Source organism: Musca domestica, unplaced genomic scaffold (genome assembly GCF_030504385.1).
Source record: "Musca domestica strain aabys unplaced genomic scaffold, Musca_domestica.polishedcontigs.V.1.1 9, whole genome shotgun sequence".
Lineage (NCBI taxonomy): Eukaryota > Metazoa > Arthropoda > Insecta > Diptera > Muscidae > Musca > Musca domestica.
The window spans coordinates 15,170,004-15,182,208 of NW_026712435.1; the positions used below are offsets into that span (position 1 = coordinate 15,170,004).

The 12,205-nt window shown below is 34.9% G+C and overlaps 1 protein-coding gene across 1 annotated transcript; it reads left to right on the forward strand.

Annotated features, from left to right (window-relative positions):
- Window positions 1-2,002: 2,002 nt before the first annotated feature.
- On the forward strand, window positions 2,003-3,004 carry LOC101894743 (alcohol dehydrogenase 1-like). Its single transcript, XM_005179422.4, has 3 exons — window positions 2,003-2,366; window positions 2,426-2,599; window positions 2,659-3,004. Exons 1-3 carry the CDS (start codon window positions 2,046-2,048, stop codon window positions 2,911-2,913), a joined length of 750 nt encoding a protein of 249 aa, XP_005179479.2. The 5' UTR covers window positions 2,003-2,045; the 3' UTR covers window positions 2,914-3,004.
- The last annotated feature ends 9,201 nt before the right edge of the window (window positions 3,005-12,205 follow it).

Genomic DNA, 12,205 nt, shown 5'->3' on the forward strand with positions numbered 1-12,205 from the left:
TAGGATGTACAGGATTATTTTAGAAGTTATTGCCTCCAGAAAATTACATAAAATGTTCAAACCTGTCCCCAATTGATTTGAAAGGAAAAACCTAACAAGACTATCAATAATTTCCAACAGTTCGACCATTTTATATCCTACATCACAAAGTGCCAAGGGTATTATGTCTTTGTGCATTTGTTTGCACTCCACAACAATGATCTATGGTACCAGATTTCAGATGCAGCCCAGAAATACCTCTGTCAAATTTTATTGAAATCGGATCAGACTGGATATAGCTTTCATATATATCTTTATTCGATATAATTTTTATTGTGCACTAAATGACTAATATCAGCCCAAAATGACTGAATCTTGGCAATTGCGACTAAATTCATCCTCATCATCACAAATACTTCAATACTGCACTCCACAACAATGATTTTTGGTATCAGATACCGTTCAGAACTATATCTCTTTATCCGTTTTAAGGGTTTTTATGCACCAAATGGACTTAATTTTGGCACTTCCGACGAAATTCCTAAAAGCAAATGCTTGAAATTTTGGTGAAAATCGGTTCAGATTTATCTATAGCTCCTATATATATTTTTTCATCCGATTTGGAGTTTTAAGTCCCTTACATGTGGAGTTTAGGTCCCTTACAAGTGTATCGAATTTTGACTAGATCGATTCAGATTTGGATATAGCTACCATATATATCCTCAACCCACTTCGGGTTAATTGTGCATCAAATGATCAATATCAGTCCAAATGACCTGCATTTTGGTACATCCAACCGAATTCATACCAGAAGCAAGTACATTAAATTCGGAGAAAATAGGTTCTGATATAGCTATAGCCCCCATTGGTGTTTAAGTCCCTCACATTCGTAATATGCATTCGACAACAATGATATTTGGTACCATTTTCAGCACTGACGCAAATATTAGGATATGCAAAGTGGGAGCAAAATCGGATTATCCTTTCTCTTTCTGTGCAAGAAATATATTTTTTGAAAATTTCGACCTTCTGTGGGGGAGGTACCAAAAGGAGTGGACCGATATTGTCCATCTTAACATCAGACCTTGCGTTAATATAAATATTGGGATGTGTGAAATTTGAAGAAAATCGGACTCTTACACTACATTTTATGAGAGTTGTAATTATTCCAAATTTTGACCATTTGTGGGGGAGGTACTTGATGGAGTGGACCAATATTGTCCATTTTCACACCTGACCTATCACTGACGCAAATATTAGGATTTGCAAAGTTGGAGCAAAATCGGATTATCCTTTCCCTTTCTGTGCAAGAAATATATTTTTTGAAAATTTCGACCTTTTATGCGGGAGATACCAGAAGGGGTGGACCGATATTGCCCATCTCCGAACTCGATCTAAGTTTGACAAAAATATTACGATGTACCAAGTATGGACCAAATCTGATACTCTCTTCGAGAGTTATCCTGCGCACCAGCTAGACAGACGGATGGACGGACATCGCTAGATCGACTCCAAATGTTCTGAAACAGATTTGGTCCAAGAGATCTAGGGTCTAAGACCGTTATTTCGACTAGGCACGTTTTGACCGTATCAAATTGTATATACTTAGGCATATGGCTGAGGGTTTAAGAAATATCTTCACCGATTAAACAGACTTCATATCGTGACGTGTTTGTCTTACAAACATTTTGTAAAAATGCCAATGTTATGGACAGATAAGACGCATGATACAATTTCAAGTTGTCGCACACAAAGCCAATATGTGACCGGCCAATCATTATTATTTGTGACAAATCACTTTCACTAACTTGGCGTTGATAAGTATATTAAAAGTTCTAACAAAAGCAAAAAAAAAAACTCAACCGATTAAAATCAGTTGAAAACGTACTCCAATAATTTCAGTTTGAAATCTTGAAACTTGTTTAGAAACAATTTCAATTGTTTTTGAGAAATGGCCATCTGTTTATATCTGCAATGCATATTTAGATTTGATTATTATTTTGACTAAATGTATATTTTTGGAACTCCTCACAGTTTAGTATTTGCTTAACTCTTATCTGGTGAGGATGGATTTTAAGGGTAAAAGTGTGGTTTATGTTGGCGGATTTGGTGGTATCGGGCAAAAATGCATTGAAGAATTGTTGAAAAGGGAAATTGGCTTCCTCTTTATTTTCGAGCTGGCAACCAATGATGAGTACGTGAAAAAGTTAAAGGAGTCGTTTTCCAATTGTAAAATCGAACATATTTCGGTTGATATGTCTAAAGTAGCAACCATTGAAAATGCCTATAAATGTGTAATGGAGAAAATTAACCACATTGATATGGTGGTCAATGGAAGTGGAATCTTGAATGAACGTCTAATAGATTTATCGGTAGCTGTGAATTTGGTGAGTCACTTGTTAGCTTTCTCCTACAGTCCAATTTCACATTTCAACTTTCTTTACAGACTGGTGTTATTCACAGCAATTTTATAGCCTTGAGTTATATGAGTAAGGCCAATGGTGGCCACGGAGGACTGATAGTTAATATTGCCTCTGTGGCAGGCTTAGAACCAATGGCCTTTACCGCTGTCTACTCCGCAACTAAAAGTGGAGTTATAAGTTTTACAAAATCTATGGCGGTAAATTGAAAATTGAGAAAATATATGTCTTAGTTTTAATATGAAAGAGCTTTTTTCAGAATCCCAGTTATTTTCAAAATACTGGCGTGAGTTTTATTGCGATCTGCCCTGGTGGCACAATTACAAAACTTCTTGCAGATCTGCAATCTAAATCAACATTCCCGGAATTTTTCGAAGAAGTGAAAAAGTCTATGGGGAAACAGGCTCTCCAATCCGCAGATGCATTTGCTGAAGAATTTATTAAAATTTTGGAAATTGCCTATAATGGAACAGTGTGGACCGTAGAAGGTGGAACAGTTAAAAATGTTGATTAAATTGCCTTTATATGTTCAATAAAAATATTTTTTATAATTTTTACCACATGGTGGTGCAGAGCATTATGCTTTGTGCAATTGTTGAATTACAAATACTGTAGTAGACCCCTCGTTAGACCTATATGTATCATATTATCCCGCAAAAATTTTGGTATTCATACATATGTGAAACTTTCTGTCAAAAGTAATGACAACCACAGATCTTCTACATTACCAGAATGTCAAAGTTATTCCTAAGCCAGTAGGCTTTAAAAATTTAAATTTTAATTTAAAAATTTTCATGTTTTGAAGGGGAAGTATGTTGGGGAAAGATTCATCCATCCCCAAATTAGATCTAAGCCGGGCAAAAATATTATTTTTTTTATTAGAAAGATCAATACGTGACATTAACATTTGAAACTGATTTCGGGCATATGAGCAGCGCGGTTGTTCTTGACGAAGTGCATTCTGGACGTCCAATTTTTGGCCACTTTTTCGAGCACTGCTGGCCGTATTCCGCGAATAACACGAACAATGCTGGCCTCCAAGACGTCAACTGTTGCTGGTTTATCAGCATAAACCAGTGACTTTACGTAGCCCCACAGGAAATAATCGAGAGTTGTCAAATCGCACGACTTTGGAGGCCAATTGACAGGTCCACTTCTCGAAATCAACTTATCGCCATTTCAATTTCAATAAGTCGATGCTTGCGTTCGCCGTATGGCGCCATCCTGTTGAAACCACATCTCCTACGGATCAAAGTCATCCATATTTTTAAATAAAAAATCATTGATCATGGTGCGGTAACGATCTCCATTGACCGTAACGCGAGCTCCGGCCTCATTTTTGAAGAAATAAGGTCCGATTATGCCACCAGCGTGAAAACCGCACCATACGGTGGATTTTTGCTTGTGGATTGGTCTCACTCCATATGCGGCAATTTAGCTTATCAACAAACCCGTTAAGCCAAAAATGCGCCTCATCGCTGAACACAATTTTGCGATAAAACAACGGGTCATTTGCCAACTGCTCTAGAGCCAAATCGGTTAATAAACGACGCATATAATGGTCTCTCATGATGATTTGTCAGAGTATACTGAAACAAATAAAAAAAGTTTCATCAAAATTTAATTTTTTTTTGTTACTTTTTACAATTTAAAGAACACCCTTTATAATATAACTAGCTGAACCCGGTGCGCTTCGCTACCCCTTTTGATTTTATATGCATTCAAAATTTTATTTACGAATATATGTTGGTTAAAAAAAAAACAAATTTTATAATTAAAAAAAAAAAATTATTGCACTACTTTAATGCGTAAATATACAAAACCATTAGAAAAACAGTAACATGACATACATACACGAAGGGTTTGTCCTTCTGATTTATTTATTTCATAGCAAATACCAAGCGTGCAGTAAACTGCAATCTTTTGAAGTTGAGTGGCATTTCTGTTGCAATTAATGAATTCGAGATAGCAACATACTTCGCCGTAATAAGCGTATTTCAAATTAATTGTTGTGTTGTTTTTTAGTGTTAGCCTAAGGCGTTGTGGGTCAATGGTTCTTATTAAAATCATATCCCAATCTGATCCGATTTAAATATAATTTTAAAAAAATTACTTTTACACCAAATTCCGCCACACCTTTCATATTTCATTGAAATTGGTGCGTCAAATACGTGAAATCGGCCGAGAATATATATATGGGAGCTATATCCAAATCTTAACTAATTTCCAATTAATTTGTCACATTTATTATTGTAACCACACATATGTTAGCTATACCCAAACCTCAACTGATTTCAATAAAATTTGGCAATTTTTTCTGGTGGCAATTTTCTCGCTTTGGGTGCATCAAATATGTGAAATCGGCTGAGTATATATATGGGAGCTATAATTAAATCTGAGCGTATTTGAAAATAATTTGTCAAATTTATTTTTGTACCAAATTTAGCCACTCATGCCGAATTTCATTGGAATCGGAAATACGTATCGTGTTTTGCGCATCAAATATGTGAAATCGGCGGAAGATATATATGGGACCTATATCCAAATCTGAACCGATTTTAATATAATTTGACTAATTTATTTTCTAATCAAAATCCCGTTACATATTCCAAATTTCTTTGGAATCGAACATACATATCGTGCATGGTGCATAAAATACATGAAATCGGTCGAAAATATATATGAGAGCTATATCCAAATCTGAACTGATTTTACTATAATTTGACAAATGTATATTCGTTTTAATTTCCCCTACAGATTCCAAATTTCATTGAAATTAGAGATACATAGCGTGTTTGGTGCATCAAATACATGAAATCGGTCGAAAATATATATGGGAGCTATATCCAAATCTGAACCGATTTCAATATAATTTGAAAAATTCATTTTTGCTCCCGATTCCGTTACTTATTTTAAATTTCATTAAATTTGGACATACATATCTTTTTTGGTCCACCAAATACATGAAATCGGCCGAAAATATATATGGGAGCTATATCCAAATCTGAACCGATTTCAATATAATTTGGGAAATAAATTTTTTTAGATAAAATCTATCACACGTTTCAAATTTCATTGAAATTGGGGATACATAGCGTGTTTGGTGCATCAAATGCTTGAAATCGGCCGAAAATATATACGGGAGCTATATCCAAATCTGAACCGATTTCAATATAATTTGACAAATTTATTTTCGGATCAAATCCCGTCACATATTCCAAATTTCATTGGAATCGAACATTCATATTGTGTTTGAGGCATCAAATGAACGAAATCGGTCGAAAATATATATGGGAGCTATATCCAAATCTGAACCGATTACAATATAATTTAGCAAACTTATTTTTGTTCCAAATTCCGTTACATATTCCAAATTTGTATACTGTATCTTTAACCGATCAATAGATATGTGCATATAAAATCTAAATTTTTGGGAGGTACCTCCGATTCTGATGCTATATCTCCAGTTCCAAGTGGAAATTCAAAAATGTATATAGCCTATGTTACTTTCAGGCGATGTTGTAGTATATATGGAAATTTTCAGAAAAATCTATTCAGCAGTTTTCGAGTCCATAAATTACAAACAAACAAACAAACAAACGTACAAACATTTTCCTCTTTTATAGATATAGAAGATAAAGCATAATAAAGGGTTAATATGATTGATTCCTAAAAGTATGCAACATTTTTTAAATTACACTACACTAGAACACAAATAATAAAACAAGAACAAGTAAATTTCTCCACCGCTATGTTTATCAAAGTAAAATGAAATATTGAAAATAGTAGAATATGTTAATTTATTCAAAAAAAAAAAAAAATAAATAAATAAATAAATAAAAAAATAATAATAATAACCCAAATAGCGAAACCCATGTTATCATCTAATTTGGTTGGAAATTGTACTAGAAACTTTGAAAACAGCGAAAATCAAGAGGTATGGTTATATGGTAAAGTTTCAGCTGATTTGGTTGGGAATTGTGGCAGAAGCCAACAAAATACCTGGAGGTACTGTTATATGGAGGCTATACCTAAACGTGCACCAATATAGCCCATTTTCAATGCAAAGCAGCCTGCATATAATATAAACTTTTATGCTCTAGATAATGAAAATGTGGACCCTATTGTGATTTCAACAGATACTGTTTCTCGCCTCATAATTTTATTCTGATCAAGAATATATACACTTTTTGGGATCTCCGATGAATATTTCGAGGTGTTGAAAACGGAATGAAAACTTTAATATAGCCTCCATGGTATGGCTATATGTAAACGTGGAGCTTTACAGCCAATTACCTGTGACTCTAATCACCACAATACCGCATATCTGGAGGTACAGTTATGTGAGGCTTACACTAAATCGCGACTCCTACAGTCAATTATCTGCAAGCAACTGCAAATACCAAGTTTGAGATAATTTTGTTGGAAAATGTGGTCAATATCATCAAAATATCCCATATTGGGAAGTATCGGAAAAGTAGAAGTAGTATATTTGTATATGTTACAAAGGGAATGCCAAACTTAATATACCATCCATACTAAGGTGTAGGGTAAAAAATGCAGCTAAAACTTTTAAAAATTCTCAATATTATGTGTTACGTTACGTCGACCTTTAAATTTAATAATCTGCCTGAAAATATTGTGGCTATTGGGAATTCAAAACACCAAGATTTAATAATTCTGGTGAAAAGAAAATACCGAAGATCTGGAGGTACAGTTATATAGGGACTATTTCAAAAATATGCTTTAAATCAATGTTTTAATGTAAAGCCTATGGTGAACAGCGTACATTTCCGTCCAATTCTCCCCATATTGTTCATTCAGTATCCATATCCCAATCTTCAACAATTTTTTTAAAATTTATAATTCTGCCCTCGAGGATATTTTATTTGTATACCCTACACCACATAGTGGTAAAGATATTATGTCTTTGTACATTTGTATGTAACAGGGAGAAGGAAGCAAGATAGACACATAGACACTTTCGAGGATCTTCATAGAATCACTTTCTGAGTCGATTTATGCATGTCAGTCCGTCTATGAATTCTTGTGAACAAAATGCAGGTCGCATTTATTATCTCATTGAGATGAAATTTTGCAAACAATATTTGTTTGGCCAAAGGACGAACCCTATTGAAATTGGTGTTAATCGGATCAGATTTAGATATAGCTACCAAATATCTTCACCCGATTTCGGGTTAATTGTGCACCAAATGGATAATATATGTCCAGATGACCTGTATTTTAGTACACCCCTCCGAATTCAGTCTAGAAGCCAATAAATCAAATTTGGTTTCGGTTCAGATATTGCTATAGCTCCCAAATATATAAGTCCTTCACATACGTAATGTGCACTACAGAAGAATGATCTTTGGTACCAGATATCAGATACAGCTCTGAAATAAGTGTATAAAATTTTGTCAAGATCGGTCTAGATTTGGATATAGCTCCCATATATATCCTCAACCGATTTCAGCTTAGTTGTGCACCAAATAACCAATATCAGTCCAAATGGCATGAATTTTGGCACATCCGACCGAATTCAGTTTAGTAGCAAGTACATTAAATTTGAAGAAAATCGGTTCATATATAGCTTAGCGTCCATATATATATTTCATCCGGTTTAGTGTTTAAGACCCTCACGTTCGTAATATGCATTCGACAACAATGATGAGGTATTTCCGAGCTTTATAAGATATCTGGTACCAAAGATATCTTATAAAGCTCGGAAATACCTTTGCAAAATTTTATCGAGAACGGCTAAGATTTGTATATAGCTCCCAAATGTATACCCTTAATCCGATTTCAGGTTTATTGTGTAAATAATGGCTAATTTTTATACCCTACACCACAAAGTGGTAAGGGTATTATGTCTTTGTGCATTTGTTTGTAACATGGAGAAGGAAGCGAGACAGACCCATAGTTCCTTTTGAGGATCTCCATAGAAACACTTTCTGAGTTGATTTATGCATGTCAGTCCGTCCGTCTGTCCATGTATCCTTGTGAACAAAATGCAGGTTGCATTTATTATCCGATTGTGATGAAATTTCTCAAAAAACATTTGTTTGGCCCAAGGTAGAATTCTATTGAAATTGAAGATAATCGGTAAAAATTTAGATATTGCTCATAATATATCTTCGTCCGATTAGCCTTTTATTATGCACCAAACGTGTAATACCAACCGTGTAATATCAAAATTCCACCAAATAGTATGGAATTTTGCACATACAACCAAATTAGGCCTGAAAATAAGTATGCCGAATTTAATTTTATATTATTTATAATCATAGCGTGTATGAATGAATTCTCCCATAAAAACTTTTAATTTTTATGTGGAGCTCTACTAAATTAGCAAAGTGGTGTAGGGTATCATAAAGTCGGCCTCGCCCGCTTTCATTACTGGTTTTTAATATAATCCTTCTCCAAGTGATATCATGCACTCTATAGCAAACTTTGGCTTTTGAGCCAAAGGTTGATGATCTACTCGAAATAAATTATTTTGTTATGGGAGCTCTACTAAATATGCATGGTGGTGTAGGATATCAGATAGATATCAGATGGTTTTTTCTAAGTACTGCAAAATATATGTTATTCTAATTATATTGAATTGCAAAAATGGGTTATGTGCATGGCAAATTTTGCTGGGATGTATAAATTATATAATTTTTTTAAGATTTACTGATCATCAGAAAAGTACTTCTGTACTACTACGTACACGATACCAATTATACCCGTGTTTTAATGAAGAGAGAACTTAATGATTATGATTATCATTCTAAATTGTTGCAATAAAACAAAATAACAGCGACAACAAAATTTTAAATATGTTATTGCTCGGATGTCAGCTTGCATCTGTGTTATTACTTTGCACTTGACATTGACCTTTTGATTGCTGTGTAACGTTTTACCCTGGTGAACACACACATACAAATGGATGGACTAACGGACGGCCGGTCAAACGTTTGGCTGGTTTGTGCTTCTTATATAAAACAATCAAAATCATTGTATCCATCACTTGAGCTATCCAACAGCCAGCCAGGCAAGGCTTGGCTTGTTGTCTAATCAAATGCACATTTTGCTGCCTCAAATCTGAAATGTTGGCGCTGTTGGTGATTTATTAAAGCTTCCGTCAATTAAGAAGAATTATTCTGCAAGTCCAGAATTTCACATAACGATGTGAGCTGTTATTTTCACTTTTGCCTTCCAACAAGTTGATTTGTTGAGAGGTTTGAAATAAATGCAATTTGGGATTTTTATAAATTGTACAGCAAATAGAAAGGAATGACTTATCTTATGCTCTGACATGATTTATATTAATGTGAAGAGAGAAAATGGAAATTTTGATATTGCAATGAGAATTTATTATTTTTATAACAATTCCTACATTCCAATATATTTATTGTATTTTGTTTTTATTTCTGAAATCCAAATTGGTTTTGCAGGTGAATATGGGACAGCAATATTGGGACAATAAACATAGTGCTCCAACATTGGAAATATTCTGCAGGAAGGACTTGTATCTTCTGATATTAACTTGAAAAAAGTCAAACATAAAATAAGATCTGATTCGTTGGAAAATTGTGGACACAAATTTCAAAAAGATATCCAAAATTTGGTGCACTACGAAAACTTGGGCATATATTGCATACTTTATTTTCTGAAAATTTTGGCCTTTTTCTTCATATCAATGGACAGACAGACATGTGTTGCTAATGGCATAAGAGTGCCCGCTACTTCAACAGGGTAATGTCCACCCTAATGTCAGGACTTTTGGCATTGAAACGGTCTATATAGAGGGTGAGATGAAAAAACTGCAACCAACTTCAGACTGCTGGCATTTCTAAAATTATTCCAGTGGCAGTTCATTATATTATCATTATATAGCGTAAAAAAGCATTTTGTTGAGAATTTTCCAGAAAAAAGATATTCGTGATGGAATTCAAGCGTCATAGTGTGATTCAAGTGGGTATCGTTAGAGCACTCCAGCATTTGAATGTGAATAAATAGTTTGTGTCTCGTAACATCGCTCGTTACCGTGATACTAGTAACGTAGCCCGACTTCAAGGAAGTGGACGGAAGACAACAGCAACATCAGCAGAAATGGTTCGAAAAGTAAAGAAGCGACTTAATCGAAACCCGTGTCGCAGTGGCCGAAAAATGGCTCGTGAGCTGAACATATCGCAATATTCCATTCGGCAAATATTGAAAAATGAGCTCGGGGTAATGCCATAGAAATTCCAAAAAGAGAAAAAACTTACACCGCAACAGAAAGAAAATATACACAAAAGAGCTAAAGAGTTGCTTCGCTTGGCCGAAAGTCGTGAACTGCCGAATTTGGTTTTCTCCGATGAGAAAACACTCGTTGTCCATCATTTTGTAAACAAACAAAATGATCGTGTTTACTTTCAAAGAGGTCAGCTGTAAATGTGCACCTTCGATTGGCCACCAGAACTCAAGCGCCGCCATGATGATGGTGTGGGCCTCCATAAATGCCGAATATTATCGCGAAAACATTTTGGAGGGTGTATTACAGCCTTGGGCACGCAAACATTTTGGCTGCAGACCTTGGACATTCCAACAGGATTCAGCGCCCTCGCACTCAGAACGCGCCATCCAAGTATGGTTACAAAATGGGGTTCCACGCTTCATTTCCAACGGTCAAGGGCGCAAAATCTCCGGATACCAATCTGTTGGACTGTTATGTCTGGAGTATTTTGGAAAACAAGGTTGGCACTAAAAAATACCAAAGTGTCGATCACCTCAAGCAAGTGCTTCGCCGGGAATGGGGCAAAATACCGTAGAGCAACATTCGGGCAACGTGCGACGATTTCATTGGACGTTTGAAGGCCATAATTCGTACCAAAGGGGACGAATTCGAACAAATCTAAACTCATTTTAAAATTTGATGCTATTTCCGACATTTTTTGCTTTCACTCAATAAAATTTAAACAAGTAAGGAAAGGCTACAGTCGAGCGGGGCCGACCGTTGAATACCCTACAACACTATAATAAACGATACAGTTTATATAGGCGAGATACTCGAAAGAATTCCACAAGATATTGTGACAAATAATAAAAGAAAACCATCAGGTTTCGTTCTCTAATTTTCGAATAATAGCAACTTAAACGAATTTGCTCATTTCCAATTTATTGGAAGATGTTGCACGTAAATGGTCTTCCTAGATCTGGAACCAATATTTCCAAGACCTATAATCTCTCAGAAGTGGCAAAAGATTAACATTTATTATTGGTTTTTGACTGAAACGCATCTATATGAGATACAGACATTTGACTATATTCTGCAACGAAATCAGCGTTAACGAAATAGTCAGAAGTGCGTCTTTCCTGTATTTGTGAATTCTCCAAAAAGTCACTGGAATGGACATTTTCGTATTTTGTCTACAAAAGTTGGCAAACTATTTCACACATTGAATATTTTTGGAAGGCCATCCAAACCTGCTTGGCTTTTTGCAATGCCCGTAACCCCCATTCAAATGTGCGTGAGGATCGGGCAATAATTACGACCTGCTGACAATTTTGCAGTTTTTTGGTCCATTTCAACCCCTAAATATATGGCGATCATCTCCAAAAAGAATATGCTTTTATTCTGATCCTCATCTTATCTCCATGCAAAATTTCGTAAGGATCGGGCCATAAATGCGATCTGTATATGATATCCTGATATCCTAACTATTTAGTTTTGTTAGCTGTAGAAATATTACCAAATGTTTAATTCAAAATGAATATATGCCAAAAATATGACAAAATTGAAAAAAATATGAGAAAATTTTAGAAAATCAATATTT

Excerpts from the sequence above, each read along its gene's own strand:
- LOC101894743 (XM_005179422.4), top strand. The coding sequence starts at position 2,046 with ATGGATTTTAAGGGTAAAAGTGTGGTTTATGTTGGCGGATTTGGTGGT. Across the intron at positions 2,367-2,425 it reads TATCGGTAGCTGTGAATTTG|ACTGGTGTTATTCACAGCAA; the intron begins GTGAGTCACTTG and ends CTTTCTTTACAG. Across the intron at positions 2,600-2,658 it reads GTTTTACAAAATCTATGGCG|AATCCCAGTTATTTTCAAAA; the intron begins GTAAATTGAAAA and ends AGCTTTTTTCAG.